The 27,908-nt window shown below is 47.8% G+C and overlaps 7 protein-coding genes across 7 annotated transcripts; 4 read left to right on the forward strand and 3 right to left on the reverse strand.

Annotated features, from left to right (window-relative positions):
* Nucleotides 1-367: 367 nt before the first annotated feature.
* Nucleotides 368-2,618, forward strand: J7337_002263 (uncharacterized protein; the record flags this gene model as incomplete). Its single annotated transcript, XM_044819995.1, has 4 exons — nt 368-1,181; nt 1,732-1,887; nt 1,938-2,003; nt 2,065-2,618. The coding sequence occupies 4 exons, from the start codon at nt 368-370 to the stop codon at nt 2,616-2,618; spliced, it is 1,590 nt and encodes a 529-aa protein (XP_044684295.1).
* An 820-nt stretch (nt 2,619-3,438) lies between these two features.
* J7337_002264 (uncharacterized protein) lies at nt 3,439-5,018 on the reverse strand (the record flags this gene model as incomplete). The annotated part of the gene is made up of 2 exons (XM_044819996.1): nt 3,439-4,186; nt 4,702-5,018. The coding sequence occupies 2 exons, from the start codon at nt 5,016-5,018 to the stop codon at nt 3,439-3,441; spliced, it is 1,065 nt and encodes a 354-aa protein (XP_044684296.1).
* A 972-nt stretch (nt 5,019-5,990) lies between these two features.
* J7337_002265 (uncharacterized protein) lies at nt 5,991-8,272 on the forward strand (the record flags this gene model as incomplete). The annotated part of the gene is made up of 9 exons (XM_044819997.1): nt 5,991-6,449; nt 6,500-6,659; nt 6,712-6,878; nt 6,934-7,003; nt 7,049-7,190; nt 7,242-7,560; nt 7,612-7,707; nt 7,755-8,001; nt 8,052-8,272. The coding sequence occupies 9 exons, from the start codon at nt 5,991-5,993 to the stop codon at nt 8,270-8,272; spliced, it is 1,881 nt and encodes a 626-aa protein (XP_044684297.1).
* Nucleotides 8,273-8,454: 182 nt separating this feature from the next.
* Nucleotides 8,455-10,176, reverse strand: J7337_002266 (uncharacterized protein; the record flags this gene model as incomplete). The annotated part of the gene is made up of 3 exons (XM_044819998.1): nt 8,455-8,851; nt 8,921-9,711; nt 10,165-10,176. The coding sequence occupies 3 exons, from the start codon at nt 10,174-10,176 to the stop codon at nt 8,455-8,457; spliced, it is 1,200 nt and encodes a 399-aa protein (XP_044684298.1).
* Nucleotides 10,177-11,327: 1,151 nt separating this feature from the next.
* J7337_002267 (uncharacterized protein) lies at nt 11,328-12,558 on the forward strand (the record flags this gene model as incomplete). The annotated part of the gene is made up of 2 exons (XM_044819999.1): nt 11,328-12,035; nt 12,085-12,558. 2 exons carry the CDS (start codon nt 11,328-11,330, stop codon nt 12,556-12,558), a joined length of 1,182 nt encoding a protein of 393 aa, XP_044684299.1.
* A 1,902-nt stretch (nt 12,559-14,460) lies between these two features.
* J7337_002268 (uncharacterized protein) lies at nt 14,461-15,813 on the forward strand (the record flags this gene model as incomplete). Its single annotated transcript, XM_044820000.1, has 1 exon — nt 14,461-15,813. One exon carries the CDS (start codon nt 14,461-14,463, stop codon nt 15,811-15,813), a length of 1,353 nt encoding a protein of 450 aa, XP_044684300.1.
* Nucleotides 15,814-16,065: 252 nt separating this feature from the next.
* J7337_002269 (uncharacterized protein) lies at nt 16,066-17,097 on the reverse strand (the record flags this gene model as incomplete). Its single annotated transcript, XM_044820001.1, has 2 exons — nt 16,066-16,167; nt 16,219-17,097. 2 exons carry the CDS (start codon nt 17,095-17,097, stop codon nt 16,066-16,068), a joined length of 981 nt encoding a protein of 326 aa, XP_044684301.1.
* Nucleotides 17,098-27,908: the final 10,811 nt, after the last annotated feature.

Consider the following 27,908-nt stretch of genomic DNA (forward strand, 5'->3'; position numbering starts at 1 on the left):
ATGAGCTGTATACACGCATGTTCAATCACCGGTCAGATCACTTACCTGCAGGGAGGGTGGGCAATTTGTCGCTTTATTGAGACAAGCCTTCACATACTGCTGCGTAGTGCGCTTTTCTTACTCTTGGCTCGATCAGAGGGGACTCTGTGCCGTGTGCTCAAACTAAACGTCAACCGCGGATAATTCCCTTCGGCCTGAAAAGTCAAAACTCTCTGGACCTCGGTCGACCAACTGTATTCATTGGGAGACGCTTGATACCGGTTCTTAGTCATTCCTACCGTGGGCCAACAACATGGGCAGTCCTTGGTTTACGCGCTCAGATGAGCATAATCAAAACAACCATCATGAACAAAACGTCTCAAATAACATGACAGAGGTGGGCATGGCTGCTGAGACTAAAGATATCTACCGGAAAAGCAGTTGGGACCCTTGGCAGGAGTGGACGGACGAGGAGATCGGAGTCGCTGGAAGACCATCTCAAGCTTCAGCCAAATACGCGCTCATTGTCCGTCGTGAGAAGGAACATGGTGAAATTGATGAATCAGTTCTCTCCCTGCATTCTATCACAGTGCAGAGTCCACTGCTCAAAAAGATTCTCGGTCCGGTTTTCAAGGGTTACAAGGGTATCAACACCAACCTCAAGAAGCTCGAATTCCATGCGCCTTTTCGAGAGTTTTTCTATAGATGGGAGGAATTTAATCAAGCAGACCCAAGGAAAGATTCAACCGAAGCCTCTGAGGAGTGTTTGCATTACAAGCTTCTGGCAGATATCATTCATGCCGAGATCAAGCCGCGTATCGAACAAGCCACGGATCTTCTCGATAATGGCGTTATATCGTTTGATTATGTGTGGACACTTTTTGAGCCTGACGTCGAAGTCTACACTAAGATCGAAGGTCGTGATAGGCTGTTTAAGTTGCTCACTGGTAATTATTCCAAGACACCAGAAGGAACGGTGGCATACGTGCTCAGCGTGCGGTTTATCGACACCGATGGAGATACCTTCGGGTACACAGAAACAAGCTTGACCATATTACCTTTTGAGAACGTCATGCCAATCTTGGAGCTAGCGGTTATTCCGGCACGTCTGTGCCCCGATTTTGATCAAGTCAGGGAACGACTCGTCCAGCGTGGTCGACTATTTGAGAGCTTGCAAGGGATCAACCACAAGATGTATTCTGGTATGTATAGTTTGTCTCATACGGCTTCAGGGATCCCAAAGCAGCGTCATGTATGTCATAAGCTCCGTGAATTCCTTCTTCGGCCTTCTGATAATTGTGTAGGTGACAGAGGAGCGGATCATCATAGACTGCAGAACATTCTTATGGTTCAATCGTGGCACGACTGGTCCACTTCAGCCACTTGAGTCTACGAAAAGCTTTGTGTTTCGTGGTAATGAGCTAAGCCATGATGAATCGGTCGATTCTCTCGCTCATAAACCTGTACCAAAAAGACCATACGCCACAAGAGTTCTGAGCAATGGCTCAAAGACTTCAAGTACGTATTCCAACCTCAAGGTGACTTGAAGGCCTCTTGCACCAGGATCTAGAGGTTTTGCTAAGTTGATCAACATAAGCTAATCGTCTCAGAAGATGTATCCAGGAAGGGACTCTCCGAAAACCAGTATGCACTATGTACGAACGTCGTGAAAGGATTTTGTTTGAAAACTAAAGAATGGGGTAAGTTGAACCAAGGCATATTCCCAATCCTCTCTGCTTACCTGAAGCTTAGGATTATTCGATGTTGAGCTTGTCAAAGACGTGATATGGAGCTCGACTGCCTTTGATCAACTAGTGCTGCCGCATGATTACAAACGAATTATCCAGGCATTTGTTGGTGCTCAGATGTCTGGCTTAGACAACTTTGATGATGTGATCAAAGGAAAAGGTAAGGCAAGCAAAATGAAATCATGATTGAATTTGACTGATCAAATGCAGGACGGGGAATAATCATGCTTCTGAGCGGAGAGCCAGGAACTGGGAAAACCCTTACAGCAGAATCTGGTAATTACTACGATACCCTGAAAGTTGGCTACACATTGCTAATGCCGTTTCTTCCTTTTAGTTTCCGAGATCATGCAAAGGCCACTTTACAATATGAGTGCTGCCGAATTGGGTGATGTTGCACAAGAAGTTGAGCAGAAGCTAGACTGTGCTCTCGAGCTCTCAACGAGATGGGGAGCAGTCCTCCTGCTTGACGAGTGCGATGTCTTTCTTGAATGTCGAACTACCTCGGATATCAAACGAAACAAACTCGTCTCGATTTTCCTCCGACTTCTCGAATACTTTGAGGGTGTCATGTTTCTGACGACCAACCGAGTCTCGGCGTTTGATCCGGCCTTTGAGTCTCGAATTCATCTCACTATTCACTATCCCAATCTGGATTATACGAGTAGACTACACATCTGGAAGAAATTTGTGAATAGTAGCAACGATGGGAGTAGTCTTTCCAAAGGTGAGCTGGACGAGCTAGCTGGTGTCGAGCTTAATGGGAGGCAGATAAAGAATGTGGTCAAGACGGCAAGACTCCTTGCAACGCATGAGAAGACTCAACTGGCTATGGGTCATATCAGCACGGTTCTGAGGATCAAGAAAGGGCTAGCAGGAGGGTCGTGGTGACTAAGCCCCAAGAGCAGAGATCGGCACGTCTTGGTTCACATCGTAGAGCGGTTCAAGATCGCTATGAATAGATCCTTTGGCCGAATAATAAAGTCACAATATTAAAGTTCACAGTAGGTCACATCCAGCGCTTCGTAAAACGGCCCTTTTAAGCGCTCACCGTTCGAACCGCTTCGGGTGCTATTGGAGGACCAACATTGAGACAACCTAACACTCAGGCGACCAACCGGAAAAGTCGTTCAGGTGAGGGCAGAACTTGTACGGCTCCGATAACAGGTTACCTGGAACAAGCTTCCATCCTCCTCGAGGGCAGAATGGTATTTATCTAAGTTATGGTTTGGATCTTTTGTTTGCTTTTGAGTCTAACTATATGACGTCTTGCCGACGCGCCTTGTCATATCGTGTTGTTTTGGGTGGAATTCTGTAGCTTTCTTTGTTAGTTCCGAGTGTTTTCAATATCGATCATCTAGTTAAAAAAAAGATATTTATCTAACGGCCTTGTGATGTAAACGAGATCAATCACAATCTACAGAACGTTCATAAAAGAAAACCAGAGAGCCAATGTAATATACACAGGGATGGAATTTTAGGGTAATGGGACGAAGAGGATAATCAAGAATAGGTAGCACAGCAGATGATAGATATGTTTGTTTTACATTTCCTCTTCATAACAGGGGGGTTTTGGACTAGGCGGGCCTCCTGCAGTCTCCGGCTGAACTCTGACATAGACTCTATATCATACATACAATCAAACTGAACTTTCTAGGTGTGACATTAAGATACCGGCTTCTTACAATACAGAGTAACTTGGGCAGTAGCTTTACACAGAATCCTTCAAAACCTCTTCAATCCAGAGCCACAATCGCCTATCTCCAACAAATCCAGGGTTCATCTCAGACATGAGCGTCAACTTCCTCGCCACAGCCAGCCTGTCAGATTTGTCACTAGAGAAGACTTCCTTCTCTCGTTCCTTGACATCTTCATCAGGCAAGTCATCTTCTCTCAACCTAGAGAGAAGCTCCTTATTAGCCTGGGTCATCGCCCGCTGATAAAACAGCCGACCATAGTCTACCGAGTCCGGTGTGCCCTCGGTCTTGGCCTTGTAAACAAGATCGTACAATCTTTGGAACAAGAGAAGGTCTTGACCAGACAGAAGACGCACTAAACGAGAAAGACACCATATCATCTCACCTCTCTCCCACATATCTCGGCTGATTTTCAGTGGACCTCGAGAAAAGCCAGCCTGATAGGCAGATGTGAGGGCTGGTGAAGGTTGCTTCGAAGGACCTGCTAGCCCTGGAGTCGCCAGTAATTGGGAGATTGGACCTATTGTTGCAGAGCCCCAATCAATAATGCATGTGATGTTTAGGTCATCATCGACGAATATGTTTCCAGTGTGAAGGTCGGGATGTGATAAGGTGAAGCCAGTCGAATCATTCGACACCACTAGTGGCAACATTTCCTCCAGTATCTGACCTGCGATGCAGTAGTCCAGTCGATTCTTGCTACCCTCTAGTTTGTCACCAACAACAACGAAATCACCCCTTCTATCCGTAGCTGCCTTGAAGCTATCCCATGATGGATAATCAGCTGGTTTTGGTAGTGGCGAGAAGAATAAGTAAGGCGTTAGTGGGAGCTCCTCTGCATGAAGGTAAGTGCTGATATCAAAGACCGAAGGTAGGAACTTTCTTTAGCAAAGGGTCCTCGTTCGACATCTGTTTCTAGGGCGTCCCTTGATTGCCAGGTGAGAACAGGGGAGAGGCATTCACCAACGGAAAAGCCACCGTTATCGTCTTCACACAGCGACCCGATCTTATCAAAGGGGATCTGTGAAAGATGAGACATGATGGTACCAAGCTGATTCATTAACCTTTCTCTGTCTGAGTCTGAAAGCGAGAGCTGTAATATAGGATGCTTGATATTGGAGGGCTGGATTGAAGACTCGGTCCAGCGGTAATCTGACAAAGGACGACCAGAAGCTTTGCTCTGAAGAATATACGGTATCCCGATATCGTTTTCATGAGTGCCACTGCATTTTCTATCATTATGAAAGCTCTATTGATCAGGCTTGGGTGTATCGTACCTATATGAGTAGACTTTGGGAACAGGAATTTTGACAATGAGTTCCAGGTACCTCAAAGTACTCGCTTCACTAACGAGTATCTTAGAGGCGGTTTCATCTGAGAACATATTGGTATCGTAGCGCGGTGATCGCAACACCCATTCAACCCCATCATCGAACGTGAGGAATATAACCCAGTTCAAGCTACCGCTCTTGGGGACCTTGGACTCATCGCAGGTACATGGTCGACCTCGAAGTTTCTCTGCAAGCAGGATGAGCGCTTCGAGATTGAATTTGGCAAATCGGAATATCTTGGACCGAGGCGGCTGTTTAGCCATTTTTTCTAACCCAGAGATGTAGATGATTCTTTGTTGTTGGAGTAGAGGAAATGGAAACTTGGGAAAGGCGTGTTGGTGCTGGGGTATGATAGATGCAGTGTCACGTGGTGTGCTAAAAATCAGGTAGAGAAACAAGATGTCACGGCGGTTAAACGAAGGACTGTCACCCAATGGCAGCTTCGAGTTCGTAAAGTGTAAAATGAATCACATTAGTTTTACATTCCTGTTATTTCAGCAAAATAGGAAAGATATCTTGTGACAAACACCAAGGTTATGTGAAACCAGGTTGCGTGTCTAATGTGAGCCACCGAAGCAGATGAGTGATAGCCCAAATTACCTAAGCCTCCAACCCTGAACAGCCAAGCTTACCTACCTCCGTGCCGGAGAAATAATGACATAAAGACACATAAGAAGCACCTCAGATAAGGAGGTAATTAAATGCCCAGAAGTTTGACATCATCAGATCGACACTCGCTAAGTCGTTCTACCGTTATAGTCTCCACTCCCCGATCTCAATAGTAGCAGCTCCAATCAGGTCTACACAAAACCTCATCAATGCAACCAAGACAACCAATGAGATCCTCAAACCACGCCACGATGTCGAATTACACCAACACCAAGATAAAAACTTCCGAACCTCCACGTGGATTGCAACCAACGTTAGCATTCGATGCTTACAATCCTTATCTTTCCTACTGGTCACTCAACAACGTCACATCGCTACCTCTTTCGTTGACCGTGACACCAAGGACCCAGTTACACCAGGCCAGGGGCACAAGAGTGGTGATGCAATACACGGGACGAAACAACGTGTACAGGCCTGGCCTGTTTGTTGGCTCCCGGCATCTCGGCGGCAACATGAACGATGACGGAGGCGGGGTTGGGATGGAGGTCGGGAGAAGCTTAAAAAGAGACATATGCGAAGGATAAGCTTGTTTTCTGTCTCTATCAACGGCTTTTGTCATAGTCAATATGAGGTCTGCTGTGATTCTTTATGCTTGTGGCTTTTTGGCTACAGCTGTGACAGCTGAGTTCGATGGCAACTTGAACTACGCCAGTCCCTCTCGTCGTCATGCTCGTCTTGGGATCGATGTTCCTTTGGTTAAGCGTCGATCTCTGAAGCGTGGTAACACTCCCTACGATGCTTCTCAGCTCGACTTCACCCATGGAGTAGCATCTGGAGATCCTTGGCCTCAGAGCGTTATCCTCTGGACTCGTGTTGCACCCTCCACCAAGTCTGACGACAGTGAGACGGTTGTGAACGGCACCGCGGGACATTACAGCCATGAGACTGAGAATTACATCAAGGCTGATCCTCACCCCATTTGTGTCGAGTGGAAGGTTTATGAGTCCAAGTCTGCTTCTGGAAATGGGAAGCCGGCTGCCAGTGGACGAGCTTATACTACCTCTGATATTGACTACACTGTCAAGGTGAGCATGGTCTTTTGAAATCGAGATTGAGATAATTAACAACTTTCAAGGTCGAAGCCGATGGCTTGAAGCCCCTGACAACTTACTACTACCAATTCAAGGTCTGTGACTCTAATGTCAAGAGTCCTGTTGGTCGCACCAAGACTGCTCCTACCGCCAATGATGACGTCTCTGATCTGAGCTTCGCTGTGTTCTCTTGCAGCAACTACCGTAAGTCCAGTTCTTGGTTTGAAAAGTTGGGAGCTAAAACTAATCATTTTAGCTAACGGTTACTTTAACGCCTATGGCAACGCTGCCAGAAAGGACGAGCATGACTACGTTATCCATCTGGGAGATTATATCTATGAGTACGGAGCCAATGGCAGCCGGGCCAGCCAGCCTTCCACTGAGATCTTTACACTGCATGACTATCGAACTCGACATGGACAGGTCAGTCACCACGGCATATTTCTAAGGAAATTCGCTTACCTGGTCATCTCACCAGTACCGCACAGACCCTGATCTGCAGCTTCTGTCTCAGAACTTTGCTTGGATCCCTACTTGGGATGATCACGGTAAGTCCCGCGGGCATATCCCTAGGTCTGTCTGACACCTTGTAGAGTTCGCCAACAACGGCTACAGAGATGGATTCTCTGGTCTTAACAATACCGAAGAATCCTTCTTGAAGGAGGGTCGCAAGGTCACCGTCGACACTCGAAAGGTTAACGCTGTTCGAGCTTACTTCGAGTGGATGCCCATCCGGTAAATATCAAAACCAACCCTACTACAAGCTTCAGCTGACCTCCGTATCAGCCAAACTGATCTCGACGACGGACTTCGAGTCTGGCGATCTTTCCAAATGGGCAAGCTTCTTGATCTCATCATCCTTGACACTCGAAACTACGACCGCAGCATCACCAGCCTCGACTGGAACGACAACTACATCGACATGATCCGAGACGATCCCAGCCGCACCCTCATGGGAGGTCGTCAGGAGAACTGGTTCTATCGATCCCTTAGTAAGTCTAAGGACCGAGGTGCCGCCTGGCGAATCGTTGGCAACCAAATCATCTTCTCGCGCATCACGGAGGATTGGGGTAATGGCGAAGTTCTTCCTGGTGATAATTGGAGTGTAAGTGAATGATCAGTCTTCTGGTTTTGTTCCAAATACTGACCTTTGAAGGGTTATGTCGCCAACCGAAACCGAACTCTTGAGCACCTGTATGATAATGACATTGGAAACAACATCTTCCTTGCTGGAGACAGCCACCAGAACTGGGTATGTATCATTACCAACCTCATCTCAACTCAACTGACGTATAACAGGTCTCGGATCTCGTTTGGCTTGGAACCAAGGAATATGATAACAAGACCGGTGCTGGAAGTATTGGTGTCGAGTTTGCTGGAACAGCCGTCAGCTCTAATGGAGTTGGTGGCCCTATCGAACCTGCAGCCGGTAAGGCTGCTCGTGCCAGAGTCCAGAAGAACCCTGAGCTTCAGTGGCAAGAGGGTTACTATCGAGGATACTTCATTCTGGATGTGAATGCTAAGCAGGTCTCGTCCCGATTCTATGGTAAGTTTCAAACGCCTGGTCACTCACATGAGTCTCACTAACACCTTCAGGTTCTCCATCTGTTGCCTCTCGCAACTCCTGGGATATTCCCCTCGCTAACTTCACCGTCGTTTCTGGTGACAACCACTTGAAGCGTCCTGTTGCTGGTGGTCGTGCTGAGTCTGGTGCTCTTCGCTATGGAGAGGTCAAGCACACAAATCTCACTCTCAACACTGAGACTGGCGAGTGGAAGAATGTCGGCTTTGACACCATGTACGTCAAGCATGATTAAAGAGATTTCAAAAGTTAAAAAGGACCATATAATTATGAATCGGCTATAAAACAGAGCCTAATAAACCAATTTCAGTTTTGAATGCTATATATGAACTAGAAGGGGACGAAGCATTTTGGGGGGTAATAAAGAAATAATAAGCCAAATAGTTTATCATCTTAACCAGCTGCTCTCCAGTCCCTCTAGCCCTCATACTCCTCAGGCTCACCCTCGCCCTCGTACTCCTCAACCTCGTCGTCGATCTCAGCATCCTGGTACTGCTGATACTCGCTGACCAAGTCGTGCAAGTTGGACTGGGCCTCGGTGAATTCCATCTCGTCCATACCCTCGCTGGTGTACCAATGCAAGAAAGCCTTGCGACGGAACATGGCGGAGAATTGGTCGTCGACGCGCTTGAAGATCTCCTGGATGGCGGTGGAGTTTCCGACGAATGTGGCGGCCATGGGGAGACCTCTGGGGGGAACAGAGCAGACGGAGGTTTGCACGTTGTTGGGGATCCAGTCGACGAAATACTCTGAGTTCTTGGTTTGCACCTTGAGCATCTGGTCTTCGATCTCCTTTGTCGACAGCTTACCGCGGCTGATCTCACGTTAATTCATCTCATTTCATCTCTTTTCATTTCATGCATCTTTTCAAATCAAAACTTACAAGATCGCGGAGCAAGTGAGGTATCGACCGTTGCGGAAATCAGCAGCAGCCATGACGTTCTTGTTATCGAAAATCTGCTGAGCAAGGCTGGGCACGGTAAGATGTTGGAAGCCCTGCATCTTGCGGCCGGTCAAAGGCGCAAATCCAACCATGAAGAAGTGAAGTCGAGGGAACGGAATCATGTTGACGGCCAACTTGCGCAGGTCAGAGTTAAGCTGGCCGGGGAATCGGAAACATGTCGTCACGCCGGCCATAACTGTCGAGATCAGGTAGTTGAGATCGGCGTAAGAAGGATCAGCGATCTTCAAGGTCTTCTCGTAAATGTCGTACAAAGCCTCGTTATCGATACAGAAGGTCTCATCGGAGTTCTCGACAAGCTGGTTCAATGACAACGTGGCGTTGTAAGGTTCGACGACGGTATCAGAAACCTTGGGTGAGGGCATAACGGAAAAAGTAGCCATCATACGATCGGGAAACTCCTCACGGATTTTCGACAGAAGAAGCGTTCCCATACCGGAACCGGTACCACCGCCCAGAGAGTGGGTGAGCTGGAAACCCTGAAGATGGTCACAGTTCTCAACCTCGTGTCGCACAACATCGATGGCCTCCTCAACGAGCTCAGCACCTTCGGTGTAATGACCCTTGGCCCAGTTGTTACCGGCGCTGGCATTTCCGGCGACGAAATTGTCGGGGCGGAAAAGCTGGCCTAGAGGACCGGCGCGGATGGCATCCTGAGGACCGGGCTCAAGATCCACAAGAACCGCGCGGGGCACGTACTTATCCTTTGTGGCCTAAAGAGAGACGGTTAGTGAAAAAAAGACGGTGAGTGAGAGAGATTGGAGAGACGCGCCTCGGCGAAGTAGACGTCGATGCGCTCTCGCTGCTGGTCGTCGGTTCCGTTGTATCTTTGAGAGAATGTTAGGTTGAGGCAAATAAGGGTCACCGACTCTTCATTTCACTCACGAGCCGCTACCGTCAACGCCATGCTCCCCAGAGACGGTTTGCCTGATAAATCGTCAGTCTCTGCACTCAAAATAATCGCCTGCAGTGGTATCTACCAGAAACTGGAGCCGACTTGGTTGCCCTGCAATCATCAACTCAACACATGTCCCTCAAAGCAGAAAAATTGGTTGGGTGGCCCTTACACATTGGCCGACTTGAACGTGCACCTGTCAAACGGGGGGTAGTTAGCCTCAGGTCAAACTCAAATTCGCCAGGGACGAAAGAAAAAATCCAAGTCTCACAATCTCACGCATTTTTGCTGACGTTTGCCTCTTACGCGTACGGGGGGTGCGTGTACGTTACGTGGTGAAGTTATCAAGGAGCTGAGCTGGCTTGATTGAGGCTTTGCCAAAGGACGACGACTTTATTGACCAAGTGATAAATGGTGCCTAAAAAGTAAAATGAGTGAGAATTCCGGTGCCTGGCGGTGAAAAGGCGGTAGCCTTGGTGTGGTCTGATTATGTACATAAATTGGCCTGCCCAAAATTTTGCTGATATGGAATAAGCTAATTTCAACTGTGCCGGATAACTGAATAATTGTGTGCTGTCTTTTTTGCTAGAAAAGTGGCGGGGTCTTTTCGTTGCTGTGGTTGCTGGGTCTTACAGCAGGGTTGCCGCTGAAGGCAGCCGTATTTTCTGCGCTGTGGAGATTGAATTGGTAGGTGCTTAGGGGTCCCTTTGATTCTAGGCTACCGTATTACGGGGGGACAGCGCATCTTTGATGGAGGGGTCGAACACGGGGGGAAATCTGTTCTGCTTTCAACGATATCAGGGCTGGCGGGCGGAATTTGTTGTTGTTATCTCGCTTCTCCTTTTGTGGCAAATTGGATGTTGACCCCATGCAATTTGAGGTCCAAATTACGCCAACGCTCCAATGAGCTAGCTGCAATCAAGCCCCAGATATGTTGTCTCGAACTAATTCCCAACTAGCAGTGGGCTTACGATGTAGATTTCATTAGTTGGATTATGTTTCAGGAGTATGCATAATCTATCTGTCTTTCAATTGTGCAAACAGGATAGATTGCAGTCGGGGTCCTTTTAATGGACGTCTAGGGTAGCCACCCCGACATCATCAATTCACAGCTTCATTATGTTTAGAATAGCATCATGATCCTTTAATTCCATGTTTGTTTTTATTTATTTTTCAATATTGACTATTGCTGCGATATGCCAAATGTTAACTTGAGAACTAAGTGACTGCTAAATGTTCCTTTCTAAACAGCGATAATGAATAAAGCTCCCTTGCACACACGTTGTTACCGGACGTTAATACTCCATCTTATGTGAAGATGCAGCAAAAACTTGGCAACGGAATTGTGCCGACTGGTCAATACTGATTGATAGCTGACAGTTTCAACTAACACGTGCGGCTGAAAGCCCAACTTAGCTTGGCTTAACCGCCACAATGCCTATCTCACAGCTTCACAAGCCCCCTCATCAACAACATCTCAAAATGACAGAATCAAGAGCCTGGGTATTCTCAGAGCGAGGTCTACCATGGGATGTCCTCAATCTTACAAGCCAACCTATCTCAACTTTGCCACCTCCTCTTCCCTTACCAAAAGACGTGCCGGACCCAGAGGAATGGATTCTTGTCAAAGTGGCCTTTGCAGGCTTGAATCCAGGTGCCATATTCCAGATGACTCTAGTTCCGCCATTCATTCGAAAACCAACTTGTGTTCCTGAGATGGACTTTTCAGGCACCGTGATCGATGTCTGGCATCCTGATGACGAGTCTGGATCGGCACAGTCGAGGAGATTCAATAAAGGTGACAAGATTCTTGCTATGTTGCCAGCCAGCCATACTCTGCCTACGGGAACAGGTGCTTTGGCTGAATATGTTAGGATTCCAGCTAGATATGCTGTGAAGAAACCAGAGGGCGTGAGCCTTGCTGATGGAGCTGGTTGCTTACTGCCGGGCTTGACAGCACGACAGCTTGTGAATGAGTCTGGTGCAAAGACCGGCGATCGTGTTTTAGTCAATGCAGCAAGCGGTGGAATCGGCTCTCTGGTGGTACAGATGCTCCGAATCGTTGTAGGGTCTGAAGGATATATCGTTGGCATCTGCAGCGGTAAGAATGTCGAGTTGGTCAAGAGTCTTGGTGCAGATGAGGTGAGTTAAGCGTTGATTGAAATGGAACGACAATTAACTCGCTTGACAGGTTATCGACTACACGCAACATGATCATCTATCTAAGTACCTCGCGGAAAGATTCTCATCAGAGCCCTTCAACACCATCATCGACACTCTAGGCCATCAAGCCCTATATCTCGCCTCACCATGCTATCTTGTACCCGAAGGCAACTATTCGTCCGTTGGAATCAAACCACCCACGTTCTTCGTCCCAGACTTCCTGCGCGCTGTGCTGCAGATGAAACTAAACGAATGGTGGCCAGTATCCCCATGGCTCGGTGGTGTTGGACGAAAATGGTTGGGTACATCTATGATGAGCCCTACACTTGAGGATCGTCAGGCTGTTGCAGAAATGTTAGGCCGTGGCGATATAAAACTGGTCAAGGACAGTATCTGGCCGTTTGAGGAGACTAAGGAAGCTTACAAGAAGCTAGGTGGACTTCATGCTCGGGGCAAAATTCTTGTGAAGGTTGATGATCAAGTTGGCGATGATGACTGTTAGATGTGATTCATCCATAGGTTCTGATGGTACACTCCGCTCTTCATTCTTCAATGAACTCAAGATCACAAAAGTTTACTTTGAAGTTATCTTTGAGATGTCGTTGTCTTCCTTGGTTAATCACCTAGTAGCTGCTCTTTGGTTGCAACAGACCATGCGCCTTTGTTGATCAAAGAGGCATTGTATACACAACATTGGTATATGGATATCCCCAACATTGAATGAATATCTTATCTGAGAAGTGAGTTACTTAGAATATTCTTGAGTATTATTACTTGGATTAGTATCTCATCTTGATAGTTTGACTCCCGATCTCCAGCACAGCGTATGTTCTCTTCACCATCCTGAAGCTTATATGAAATATTTCTTATGTCTTCAACTTTTAAGCTTCCGCCAATTGTTCCTGGCTTTCAACATGGCCTCCGTACCCATCAAGCCCATTTCCATCCCCAGCAATGATGAGTACCACGTTAGACTTCTCTCTGCCGAATTGACCGGCTCGTTCTCTAACACAATCTATATCTCTTCAATGATAAAGCCTGTTACAGTCTTCACCGCACTGCCATACAAAGGGAGTGTTCTCAATTGTTCTCTATCAAATTACCCTGCTCCTAAAGAGCTCCCGGGCCTTCTTTTGATCTTTGAAACCCTAGAGAAACGCCAAGAATATCACTACAACAGTCCTCGGCGAGTAGTCATACCCGTCACCGTTATCTGAGAAAATGGTATCAGTGTAGAGGCTGATACTTGCGTCTTTCCCGTTGTAGTATTGAAGAAGAAGATTGTGACGCCTGGGAGTTGCATGCGTGTGTTTCCTCTAAGAGACCATATCCCATCTCTTGCCCAGCACCAGCAGAGCTGGTGTCAGAGTTGCCAAGCATCGAAGATTGGGATTCTACCGACGACTCAGTGAGCGTAGATCTGCTTATTAAAGACCCCGAGGTATGAACGACTCTGAATTGTCGAGTCTTTTTCGTTTCATGCACCCCCGGGAGCCCATTTGAGATGGTTGAATCACTATTTATAGGCAACTATCATGAATCTCGGGTGCTATAACGATTGATTCCGACCTTTCGATCTATTTTGGTATCTGGAACATGTTTAGAGGCAGCCCATCGAATCGCTACTTCAATACCTCCTTAGTGACCAGAATAAATGACCAACACCTCTGTCTTTTAACTTCAGAGCTGACCATAGTACAAGACACTAGATCATATCTTGAATTTATAGTGATATGTGATCCTCCTCCAATGAGTGTATATACACGCCTCAGACACAAGCCCTATCTCGTCGACAAACGGCGGTCAATACCGCCGCGGATGCTGACCGGCTATAGACCACGGCTATACATAACTTATGGAGAGCTCCATCTCAATCACACAATCCTCGGAAACTTGCAATCTTCATTCCGGTAATCTGATCCTTGGTCGGTGCGCGTTGGCTATCGATATCAAGGCTATGGTTACATACACGAACTCATCGCAGGGAATAAGAGACCCACGAAGCGGGGTGACGATACGACCCAGGTTCAACTAATTGATAACTCTAAAGATTTGCTTAATTGATACCCCAGTTAGGAAGGTAACTGCAGAACTTCTTGGGCGGGGGATTTGCGAGGTGGAGTCTCGGGCAACAATTCTAGGTCCTAGACTGAGGAGCAATTGCGATACTGCCAAAAGAAGTGATAACGAGCATAAAGGCTATGGTTCGCCGAACTGAGTTGTATTGAAGATCAGAATGGCCGTAGCATATAAGGCCGAGCGATTGCCAAAGTCCGCGTGACAGTGAATGTGTTATACTAGGTCCAGGTTCGAGGTGGTACTTGAGATCATTGGAACGCGGTAGTAAAACGCCAAAAGTCGGTTCTAATTCTCTTCATTACATACTGCGGAATAAGTCATCGCGATGGTCTATCTTGGTCATGCCAGAGGCCTCGCAGCCTTTGCGTTCGGCCTCACACTCCTCGCAGCCCCAGCATCATCACTTCAAACCACCCTTGAACCACGCCAAAAGAAGAATGCCGCAAGCCCATACACAGACGCAGTCTCAGACTACGTCGACTCGCTCGATAAAAAGCTCTGGTTAATCAACAAGAACATCCACGATAATCCCGAGCTTGGCTACAAAGAGTTCAAAGCCCACAAGCTTCTTACATCGTTCATGAAGAAGCAGAAGGGATGGAACGTGACCGACACAGTTGGCGGAATCGACACTGCTTTCATGGCTGTGTTTGATGGCTCAGGCGATGGTCCCGTTGTGAGCTTTAATGCTGAGTACGATGCGCTAGAGGGACTGGGACATGCCTGTGGCCATAATTTGATTGCGACGGCATCGCTGGGTGGTGCTCTTGCAACCGCTGAGATTATGCGCAAGGAGAAACTTGGGGGCAAGGTCATTCTCTTTGGTACACCCGCTGAAGAGTCTCTCGGTGGAAAGGTCAAGATGCTCGAAGCAGGTGTCTTCAAGGATGCCAAGATTGACATATCTCTGATCTCACATCCCAGCAACGGCCCCGACACACCGTACATGCTGGCTCAGTCGACAGACCGCATTGATGTTGAGTACACAGGTCGTGAGGCTCATGCTGCAGCCGGGCCCTGGGAAGGCATCAATGCACAAGACGCACTCCTCCTCGCCAATAGCGCTCTGTCCTATATGCGCCAGCAGATGCGCACGACAGATCGTGTCCATGGAATCATCCACTCAGCAGGAACCCGTATTAACGTCATCCCCGCCGATGCATCAGGAAGCTACCAGCTCCGCGCCGCCAATGAGGAACAACTCGAAGAGCTCTCAGACCGGGTATATAACTGTTTCAAGGCTGGTGCTCTCGGCACAGGTGCAAAGATGAACTTCACAACACGACCATACGGTTACGCCAACATGAACAATAACGATGGTCTTGCTGCGTCATACACACGCTGGTTCGAGGAGCTTGGTGGTGACCTCCCCGATGCTGATGTCGACAAGATGCGAGAACCCGGTGGCTCAACTGACCAAGGAAACATCAGCCAGGATTTTCCAGCCATCAGCCCAATGTTCCAGATCACCTATACCAATGGAACTGTTCCAAAGAGTGGCCCTCATACCGCGCCCTTCGAGGTCGCAGCGGGAAGCAAGCCTGCTTTTGAGAAGGCTCTCATGGTCGCTAAGGGTCTTGCTGGTGTTGCTGTGGATGTTTTGACAGTTGATGGGCTTTTGGATGAGATCAAGGATGAGTTTAAGAAGAAAAAGTCATCTGCTCGACGAAGAAGGTAGATAGCCGGACATAAAGTTACAGCATGTGCCGAGATATGGCGAGACAGATATAGTGCGGCATCGCCCTGGACATTGGCCGTCAGCCCTGGAATTGTTCATCTGCAGTTGTCTTAAGTATAGCGATACAAAATAAAAGAAAACAACCCTGTGAAGAGCCACGCCATGCTACTACAGTGGGATTATGCAATTCGTTCTACCTTACATCTATGTACTCCGCCTGCGTCACTCATAACTCATCACACCATGCCTTTTCTATATGCCAGGAAGACCAATGACCTGCCTAACAGCAGGTACAAAGCGAGGCACAATGTACACAACGTAAAAGGCCGTTACCGCGGTCAAGAGTCCAGTAAACTAGGAGTCGTTAGCAGTTGCATTTTGAGAGACTACACGGACTTTGCTTACCTTCTCGAACCATGTGTGGAAGTAAATAGCTGTCATGAGTAGCATCCAAGCACTCAATCCCATGACACCCACAGCGAACTTGCCGCCGAGACCCAGGGCAGGTCGCTCAGAGCCTTCGCCCAGAGATGTATCAGATTCGACGTTGGCGCTCTTGAGAGCTCCGTCTGTCATAACAACGCATCGCTCCTCGTTTCGCTTGCCAGACCATCTTAACACAGCCCAGCCGACTTCTTGCATGAGGAACGCAGTACCTAGTGTCAGGAGGAAGACGTGGCCCGATATGTCATGTCCTCCCTTCCATTTTCCACCGGCAGCTTTGCAGGCTACTGCTGTGACCTTATCACCGACAGTATCAGAGCCAAATTCGACCTCCCTCCGAGCGAGCTCGCAGCGGCCACCTGTCCATCGGAAACCACGGTCAATCAGAGCAGGTCCAAAGCACCACTGCGTGACGAGGAACCACATCGTTGTTACAGCAACCCATCGCAGACCGGCGCGAACACGTCGCCCGGTGTCAGTGGTGCTAGGATGGCTGAAGATGAAGACAAAGAATGCAACAGTGATCCAAGCCCAGCCTCGCTTGACAAAGAGAACGTTGAAAATATTGGACTTGCGCGCGAAATAGCTCGGAGAAACGCTGGGATCTTGGAAATGCGACTGCGCGATAGGATCGTACGGTGCGGCACGTGTCTGTGGTGAGATTATAGAGAAGATAGTCCCGAAGATCAAAAGAGCTGGGAACAACACAAGGCCAGCTCTCTCAAGGGGTGTCGGCAGGAAAGGAGACGAGCGAGGCGTCGAAGTCGATCTGGAGGGAGAATGCATAACTGTATCGTTCGCTTCAGCAGCCGCCCTCGCAGCACGTCGGGTAGTAACCATTGTAAACAAGCGTAAAGTGAGTTCTTAAGAGAGCCACAGCATCAGGAGAGGTCAATGACAAGCTTGGAGAGAGGCAGAAGGCTTGCAAGAAGTGGCGCAAGACTGTCCTTGGTCGCGTTTTTGACGATGGACAGTTGGCTTGAGGCGATGACGTCTACGTACTCGCGCTAGTAGTGGGCTGCCGCCAAGGCAGCTCCAGGAAGCTCAGAGACTAAAATTAATGGCGGGGAGCGGAAAAAAGAAAGCTCCGACCTTTTTGACGTCTTGTGGATTATTATTTGAGGTGGGGTACATCATGATAACTTTGACCTGTAAATTCACAACGAAATGCTGCGACGACGAACACGACGATTATTTTCGACGAATGCGTCTGTGATCAAGTGATCATGGAATCCTCGAGAAACCGAATACGCTTTTGACGACTCATACCGAAGAGTCACACGGACTACATTCACGCTGTCGCGACGTCACTCATTCGCCCGCCACGAGCGCACGAAAACCTTTTTCGTTCACGCTTCGCCCCCGAGCCTCGCCCACTGCACTCAGCGCCCTCCACGAGTCGACCATGCGTACCCTTATATATCAAAAACCGCTCAATACCCATACCGAAGAGTGGTGTAGTGGTATACGCTCCTAGATCTCCTATGATCACCTAAAATCTCTAAAACCCGCTCCTATGATCCTTCTCCTACTACACCACTCTTCGGTTTTTGCCAGTTGGCTCGAATTTTTGTCGCCTAGCCCGGAGCTATCATTCATTTTTTCCCTGGATTTATTTCGCCAAGATTCGCGACGTTCGAACGCAGGCATCCCCCCCGATGTCGACATGTACCCCCCTGACGGGTCTACCTTTATATTCCAAAACCACTCTCTATACCAGTACCGAAGAGTGGTGTAGTGGTATCCGCCCCTGAACTCCTATGATCACCTAAAATTCTTCTCTCCGCTCCTAAGATCTTTCTCCCGCTCCACCACTCTTCGGTTTTTGCCATTCGACTCAACTTTTTGTTTACCTGGTCTCGACATCTGACCTCTTTTTTTCTCGGATTTATCTGGTCATTTTTTGACGGCGTTCGAACGCAGCGGCCTTGCCACGACGATATGTACCATGGAGGGGGTTACCTTTATATACAAAAATCGCTCTCTCTACCAATGCGAAGAGTGGTGTAGCGGTATACGCTTCTAGATTCCTAGGGTCACCTAACATCTCTCTAAATCCGCTCCTAAGACCATTCTCCCCGCTACACCACTCTTCGTTTTTGCTGTTCGACTCGACTTCATTTTTAATTACATTGTCTTTCTCCACGGATTTGTTCGGCCAGTTTTCAGCACATTCGAACCCAGCGACTTGTTGCGAGTACGACACGTACGCAGAGTGTGGGAGGGGCTCCTGGGGGTTTACCTTTATATACCAAAATCGCTTTCTATACCAGTACCGGAGAATGGTGTAGTGGTATACGTCCTAAACTCCTAAGGTCACCTAAATTCTCTAAAAATCCGCTCCTAAGACCATTCTCACCCACTACACCGTTCTTCGTTTTTGTCGTGTGCTTCGACTGTCTTTTTGGCATCTCAATCTTTCCTGTCAACTCATTTTCTTCTTATTTCCCCACACGCTTCGTGGCGTTCGAACGCCGGGATGAACATGAACAGGCTTTTACGGCATTTCACTTCATCGACGTTGATGGGCGTGAGTGAGGACCCAGGCGAGGACCAGGATTCATTCGATGACAACTCTCTCAATGGCGGAACCTGAATCTTTTACCAACAAGAAAGTGCCTGCATTGCCATCTCTGAACAGAACCCCTGAAGAGAGCCAGACCAGTGGTCATGATACAAGCCCAGCGACTGTCATCTGGACAGCAGACATGGCGGAGCCACCGTGTTCTATCGACAAGTCGCACTGAAAGAAGTTGTGATGCAGGATGCAGGCGGGAGTCAGTGTCGTTTAGTGGGCACACTTGAGCTTTGCGGAAAAGCTTACAGGCAGGGAGGCATGAGGCACTTTGCAAGCCGGTCCAAGCTGCTGGCCGATTTTCTGGGTGATCTAGCGTGGAACAGGACTTGGGTGTCTACCCCTTATATACCAAAACCACTCTATTCCTCTCACCGAAGAGTGGTACAGTGGTATCCGTCCTAGATCCTAAGATCAAAACCTAAAATCTCTAAACTCCGCTCCTACAATTCCCTCTTCTCCCACTGTACCACTCTTCGTTTTTGCTAAATGGCACAATTTCAGCATGACCACGCCGCGACCTTTCTTTTTGCTCTCCCTGCTAGCAAATCGACTAAGCGACGGCCACCGCGACAAGCAACAGCGACACGGAGTCGGTGTCATTCTGTTTCTAGTCGATACCAGTTTTTCTCACCAAGCCGAGAATGACTCGTGACTGAGACAGGACCATGAGATCGTCATTTCTGCTCATATGACGAAGAGCACCAACGATATAGGGGAGTGCATGTCATTATCCGAATCGATCGCCAGCAGGCAGCTGCTGTTTAGGGGCGGGCCGGGGAGGCTGAGACGACGCTCTGCACCTTGGTAGTTTACACCTTAGGCACCAGACCGACTCGACACCCATCACCTTATATACCAAAATCACTCAATATCAGTCACCGAAGAGTGGTGCAGTGGTATCCGTCCTAGATCCTAAGATCATAACCTAAAATCTCTAAACTCCGCTCCTACAATTCCTTCTCCCACTGCGCCGCTCTTCGTTTTTGCTGGGCCGTACAATAAAAGCACAGCACTCCAACCCGATCATTCCTTCTTTTTGCTTGTCGACAACTGAAAAATAATTTTGGGTGACGAAGATATCGACTCAGGGGTATATGACAGCCAGTCCATGCCAACTGCCATGGAGTATACAAAGACAAGACATTCTTGACGAGGAAAGCGTCGGGTTCTGATTTGACTTATGGCAGTGTGCAAGAGAACGCCCGGGGAATGTGTTGGTTCTTGTTCACTGCTCAGTCACCTGAGGGTGGTTGCCTGGAGAAGTCAGGTCAGGTGGCCTCGATCGCCTCGCCACTGCAGCGCTGGCAGTACGGCCCCTCATCCTTACCCTTATATACCAAAACCACTTACTACCCTTCCGAAGAGTGGCCTAGTGGTATCCGTCCTAGAACCTACAAACTCTCTTCAATCCGCACCTAAAACTCTTCTCCCACTGGGCTGCTCTTCGATTTTTGCCAGTTCATATATTGGAGTCAATATACAGCATCTTCTTTTTGGCTCTTCACAATTCGACGATAGTCTCCACTCTACGGTAGTTTGACTCTGGTTTTCATTTATTTTGGATCTTATTGTCTGGCGTTGCCCAGAACCTGGCAATGAGCGCAGCACTCCAACCTACCCCTTACATACCAAAACCACTCTACTACCTGTATCGAAGAGTGGTCTAGTGGTATACGTCCTATAACCTATAAACCTTCTCTTATTCCGCACCTAAAAATTCTTCTCCCACTGGGCTGCTCTTCGATTTTTGACGTTCGTGACTTCGAACACCTCTCCAACAAGCAACGGACTCAACTTTTTTTTTGGTTTCACAACATCACAAACGACAATTCAAAACTGCGACGAACATGACCTGTGGTTACCGAGAGCAAACCGAGATGTAGAATACACTTCTCATTTTGGCCGAAAAGGGGTTTCGTCCCACTTTGCTATACATTACCAGATGGTCGAAGGATGTTGAGATCGAAGGCGATTGAAGGAGATGGAGGTCAAGTCAGACTGCTGAGGTCTGTACGGGTATGGGAGTCCAGCAGTGTGTCCGTCGTGGGTGTTCTGCCTGCTGTGAGTCCCGCTTATGCTTTCTGTGGCGTTGTGTGGCACTCATGAGGGACCTGCCTTGAGGGACCTGCTGTATACCCCTTATATACCAAAAACGCTCAGTTGACTGTCGGCAAGGAGTGGTGTAGTGGGAATACGCATCCTATTTACCTAAAATCTCTCTTCCGCTCCTACAACTTCTCTCACCCCACTGCCTGCTCCTTGCTTTTTGCTCAAGTTCACAAGTTCGAGTTCTCCATTCGACACCAACTCCTCCGTCTTGACATCGACACCATCTTTTTGCCATTCGACCTCCCACTCGAATGTGTTCTTCGATGGCTTTTCGGATATTTATCGCACGACTTGAGTCTCATCCCTCTTGACGAAACACCTGTCGCGAATCGAACTACGATCAGCGTGGGTACGCCCCCTAAGCAATGGACACACTTGTCGACATGCTGTGGAGTGGAGTGACGGACATGACAAGACAGACACCAGACACCTATCCCTTATATGCCAACAACACTCAGTTTATCATCAGCGAGGAGTGGCGTAGTGGGAATACGTTACCTACTAAACCTAAAGACTCTCTTCCGCACCTAAAACCTCCCTCACCCCACTACACCACTCCTCGTTTTTTGGCATGGCTCCCGACTTCGAATCCTCCCCGACAGGGAAGCCCCCCTTTTCTTTTTGGTCCTCGGCTTCGCACTCTTGGCAGACCAGTGCTTGACGATTATGTCATCTGCAGGCCTCACACTCGACGATGTCATTCCCCTTTTACCATCCCGGTTCGGAACATGATCATGTCTCATATCCAAGGACACTCATGCGAATGACATGGGCGCCGCATCGGTGATCACCATCTGACATGTCATCTGGGACGGCGTGGCCGCCTTACCCCTCATATACCAAAACCACTCATATTGTCTTCAGCAAAGAGCGTGTGGTCTAGTGGGAATCCGCATCCTATTAACCTAAAATCTTCATACTCTCTCCTATAAACTCTCTCAACCCACTAGATCCCGCTCTTTGTTTTTTGCCAAGGTCTCGACTTCGAGTGTCTCCTGCGATATTCCTTTTTGGCCTTTGAGCTCCTTTTTGGCCTCTGGACAGCATCTGTGATAAGAGTGAGAGGTTCAAGGAAGATTTAGCACCAACACAAGAAGACAAGTCAACACACACTGGCAATATTCTTCTTACCGTTACTGGTGCTTGGTGTCTTGCCCTTGGCTACTGAGTAGCCCCAGTCCCCGGCTCTATACCTTATATACCGAAACCACTTTAGTACTGTCGGCGAGGAGTGGTGTAGTGGTATCCGCTCCTATAACCTAATAACCTAATAACCTAAAAGCTCTTGAGTCCGCTCCTACAATTCCTTCTCCCACTACACCGCTCTTCGTTTTTGCCCAGGTTGGACAGCACTTGTTGTCTTTCTTTCTTTTTGGCAGTCCTTCTCCCTATTGGCCAGTCGAGTCTATCGTTTTGAAAGAAGGTTGTTGCAAGTATGCTACGAAAACAGGGCCTGCCCTTGACCCCGTTTGGACAAAGTCGTGACTCGAGGGCGACTTGAAGATGCAATGAGAAGGACAACTTCAAGCTTGGGATCTTGACGTGAAGGCTTTCAAGACAGCTTCAGTACGAGGGAAAGTCGGAAAAGGGGCCAGAGGGGGATGGCCATAGTTCACTCAGCAGGCAGAAACATGCTATGCCCCACCTCGAACGCCAGCCCACCAGCACCGGCGCCTTATGGCCCAGACCTGAGGACATACCCTTGTATACCAAAATCGCTCTCTATATCCCAAGCGAAGAGTGGTACAGTGGTATCCCCCGAACCTACGAAACTACCTTCAAAGCTGAATCCTACGAGTACCCCCTACCTCGTTTCCTCCGACCCTCCCTCCGAGTCTGTACCACTCTTCGCATTTACTACTTCTACCAAGTTCTTCTTCTATTCTTTTTTCCTTTTTTTTCTTTCTCATTCCTTACTCCTTGCCCTTCCCTCCTGTTATTATTTCTTTGTTTTTGCCACAGCTTGTCCCAAACCTGAGCTCCCCTTCTAAGCTCACGTGTAAGTTCCTTGTAATGATGAAGTGAACTCAGGGGTATTGTTTGGTGGTCTTGGTAACGGGACCTGGTAAGTCGCGTGGTGCAGTGTAAGTTGTAGGCTCGCTCACTTGAACACAACTCGCGTGCCGGCCAGGGTAGGTGTTAAATATTAGAATTAATGTCTCCCTTTCGACAAGGAGTGGTGTAGCGGTATACGTCCTAGAACCTACAAATCCTAAAATCCGCTCCTAAAAGCTCTCTTCCGCTACCCACTCCTTGTCTTTTTGCCTGTGTTCGAAGCCTGCCTTTTTTCCTTTTTTTTTTCCCCATCACTGATGCTGTAATTGTCAGTCTTGAGCAGTTCAATACTTGTAAAATTGAGAGGATCCTTAGTGTAAGTCAGGGGTTGCTTGCTGTCTTATCTGAACAGACACTTATCTATAGAAACTGCAGGGAGTTCAACCAAGATCACTTTAATACACTATTCCATCCATTTGATCTTCTGTTTTATTGCAGTGCTGTGCTATGAAGTCTTCATGTCTCAAGTGGTCGTGGTGTTGTGTTGATCGTGTTTGGGTCTGTTGCGGATAACCGACCCCTGAGCACTGGCCAGACAACCCAGATCAAAGTCAGCCGTCAGTCCAACAGACCCCCTCTTGACCATGAGGAATATTGAATACACGCAAATAAAGTTCCAAAACCAAATTTTAATGAGGCCTCTTGACTTATCCACCCAATGATGTTAGTCGCCACTTGTGCTGCGCCTTGGCTGCTGCCTACGTGGCCCAGGCAGCAGTAACCCCTTTTGACTAGACAACAAGCAACAAGCACCAGCCTGGAAGATGTGTTATATACCAAATTGAAACAGCAGCTTCCAACGAAGTAGCGAAAATATTACATGAACCACTTGGCGTAGCGGGAGTCCGGAATCCCGGGTCCACCCTTCGTTTCTACAGTTGATTATGACTCTATGTTCGAGTCCTGTGATGGCCATCACATTCTAGTTTTTTGTCTTATTTTTGCACATCCCTCCCTTTTGTGATCATTGCCCAAGTTCCTCAACTGTGTGTAGTCTTGGTCGGCAGCATCTCGCAGGCTTTGCACTCAGTAGTTCATCAAGTGGTTAGCCTACGTTGGGAACTTGGATCCCACTGACGTCTTCCCTATCAACCCAAAAGCTTATCTCAAGAACTTCAGGGTGTTCATCCGCGCTGTTCCTATGTTCCGTGTAGCATGATACAGGCTTGATAAAATCCTTCCGGTCATTTTACATGTAGCCGACTGCATCTTGCTTTGTACTCTCAGCCACAGTCATGTCTTCCCCTTCAGCCTTGTCATCATGCACCTCGCCCAGCATGTGGTATCGAGCCTATATCGCATCTCCAACCCTTCCTTCGTGAATAGCATCAATATACAAACGGCCCCATGGTTCCTCAATTTGTATTCCGTCCCCCTCAAGAACCTACTTCCCAGGAATATCCAGGGAAAGATATCCCGGGGTTCCTTAATCGCCATGGCTCATACCTATGGGTCATTGTCATAGAGCCCATGGCTTCGATAGATGTCTTGCAATATGTCGAATATTAACGTCGAATAGTAATATCTCTTGGGGCTATAGGAGAAAGCGTGTAGCGAAGAGAGGTCTAGAATATGTCCGAAGTGCTGTGAAGTGCTTATGCTAGGGTGGTGAAGGGCCGGAGCATGTGTGAGCCAACCGAAACAGGCGGCTGTAGACACGACTTGTTGGTCTAATAAACAGCCGATCAAGCCAATTGGTAAAGCAAATGCCGTAATTCAAATGTTACGGATAAGCAGAGGTCTAGACTTGCTCACGGTCGGAATCTGACAGTGAGTTTCTCTGCAATGGGACGAGCAAGCCAAGTCCTATAGAGGTCTCTGCAGGATGAGCCGATACAGAACTTATGCACTAAAATATCTTCTTATACTTCACAACCTTTTGTATACTTAGTCACGGTCCAATGCTCTGTGTGTATGTCATTACTGTTGAGTAATGGCCATTGTGTGTCTTGGGCACGGGACTTAGACTTACTTACCTACACATACCAAAACCTTACCTTATATACTAAAATCTCCAACACTGCTGACAGCGAAGTAGCTGGCATACACATACTAATGGTCACGTATAACGCAACGGGGAGCAAACGCCTCGTCGCCTTCGCTTTTTTGTGCTTGTCGCATCATATGTTCGAACCCCTGAGCTCCTTATCTACCACGATCTTTTTCATCCTTCTCTTTTTATACATCCCACACTGAGATGAGAATTACCCAGATAGAATAGACATATTAGGGTTATATATCTTTTTGCGACTTTACGTACTCTCAGGCCATAACTTCCAGAGGTTCGAGTCCACCCCAAGACAACATCATCCCTCCATTTTGCGTGTTATATCATCTACTACGTACTGTAGTCAAAGAACCCTCCCTCTATCTTTTTATGCACCACTTCATTACAGTCTCTTTAACATTGAATACCTCATGAGTCTTGACGCCACTCCCTTCACAGGTTCTTGCTCTTGTCTGTAACACCACTTCCTTATTTTGGAGCATCATTTCCTCAATGCAATTTCTTCCCTAAATTGATGCTATATTGACCTAAGGTATACTAAGGTTGCCTGAGTACTTTCGTCACCCACGGATAAATCCTCGTGTGTTCTTAAACCCCCAGGTCCGGGTCGCAGCGAAAGCCAGATGAGTTGAACAGACTCACGGCAGTAAGCCTTAGGATTTTTTATGTACACGCACACACCGATATTGCTACCACAGAGCTCGATTCGGTCTCAATTTTAACCGTGCATATTCACTAGCTTTCAAAACTTATCTCTTGTGCATCTCAGCCCTTCCAAACCATCAGCATCACCCTGGCTACCATCTAGGCCAGTATCGCTTTTTCATCCTGAACTGAACGATCTGTTCAATCACAAAGACTGCTACCCGGCGTGGCCGTGACATCTCTCGTAAAGACGGATCTATACTGGTATAACGGGCTTTGAAGCCGTTGTCATTACACATCATTTATTTGTCTCTCTTGTTTCTAGTAATCGTCGGAGAGAACAGTCCAAGGGTCCGGAGTGTCAATAATACGATATTGCGTGATAAACACATGACTCGGCTTGGTCCAGTCCAATCTGTCCTTCTTTGTTCGTACGTATGATTGCCACATAGCTCGTCTGCTTTTTGGTTTGCTTGCAAAAATCGACCATAGCGCAAACATATCGTCTTGATTTTCGCGGCCTCTCTTGTTTGCCTCAATAGCCCATTCGACGTCGTGTGTACCGTCCAGTTCAAGATGTTCTTCTCCCCATTCCTCTGGCAGGTCTGTACCATCAATGACATCACAGAGCTGTAGTTCATCGCCTGTGTCTAGACAACTCTGTATAAAGACGACCAGTTTGGGATATGGTAGTCCTCGAAGGCTGCGGGTGAAGTTAGAGGGTTCGCAGACAATATGGACATCCCTGTCAGGAACAATGACAAAGCAAAAGTCGGTTTCATTATGCTTGAAGCGGTGCCAGGTATGTAATAGAGATGAGCTTGGTGTGTCCCAGGGTTTCGCGAGATGGTAAGCGGCAGAATGAGGTTCTGACTGTAATAATGCTACAGCCTTATCAACGAGATGTGTCGGTACACAGATTTCCCAGTGCTATTCCACGTCAACGAAATCACCCATGTTTTAGAGAACGAAAAACGTACGTGACGCACTCTGGCAGCTCCATAAAATATGAGAGCACTCGTACCGACTATACAGCATGGGATATCAGCTGCTTCAAGAATGCGGGTCACAGTGAGAGCATCATCAGTGCCCCGGCCGTTATTAGAAGCCCGCTTTCCCTCATTCCATTCTGAAAAGTTGGGCGTGAAACAAAGTTGAGGTGGTGCAGTCCCTGTTGTCTTTTTCTTTGTCCACGACATTTTACTGAAGCAATTGACGAGTATTCGAAGATGAGAGTTATCCGGGGGTTCAAGGGGCACCAATCGCGGGAGATCTAGCCGAAAGAATACTGTAGAGCAGACGGTCAAACTAGGCAGAACCTTATATCACACCAATCGTTCACTGGTGACTGTTCATATGAGAGCATTGAGTAAATATACTTGATATTTTATTCAAATCTGGTCGTCAACTTATGTCCCGAAGTGCTTGTTGATTTCAAGGGTACCTTATTCATTTTACACATCACATGGCTTCTATACCAAATCATATTACCCACCCTACCTAATACAAACTCTCACCTAGTGTCTAAAGAGCTAAGATCATGCATGAAAGATACAGCTACTCTGAGTAACAGAGACGGCTCTCTTCCTCCGAATTTGAGACAAGTCAACCCGTTCCTAGCTGCAGGGGTCATGGCAGATGCATCACGGCGAGGTGACTCAACGCCGGCTTCAGAACCCCACACCCACTAACAACCCCTGCAGCACGCACATCACCACCTCCACCCAACAACAACAGCCACAAACAACAGGTCGCTTATATACCAAAGCAAACAAACAAATGTCAGCGAAGTAGCGAGAAATACTAGCCCAATGGCTCAACTGATATAACCTTGCTTAACCATCTCCGGATGTGAAGCCTTCGCTTTTTGTCAAGCCAGAGTCAGGTAGTTCGAGACGCATTGTGAACGTAGATGACCATGCTGACCATTTCTTTTTGGACTTTTCTGGACATGAGAGTCAAACTGTTAGGCATGATAAAGTAAACATGTAGAAACCGGTTCGATGCTCTTGTAATGGCATCTCCTAAGTTAGACAAGCTCCCTATTGACCTGCAAAAGCTCTTGACCCGTATGCAAAGACGTGCCACAAGACACCATGGGTTATAGACCAGACCAACATGCAATACTACCAGCGAAGTAGCTAAACCTTTAACTCAACCGAACTTCGGTTCGATCTCTACATAAGACTTCTCCTTCGGGAGACTTCGCTTTTTGGTCATCAGTTCGAATGTCAGCTACCCTTGGGCTTCTCATTT

Source organism: Fusarium musae, chromosome 2, assembly GCF_019915245.1.
Source record: "Fusarium musae strain F31 chromosome 2, whole genome shotgun sequence".
Lineage (NCBI taxonomy): Eukaryota > Fungi > Ascomycota > Sordariomycetes > Hypocreales > Nectriaceae > Fusarium > Fusarium musae.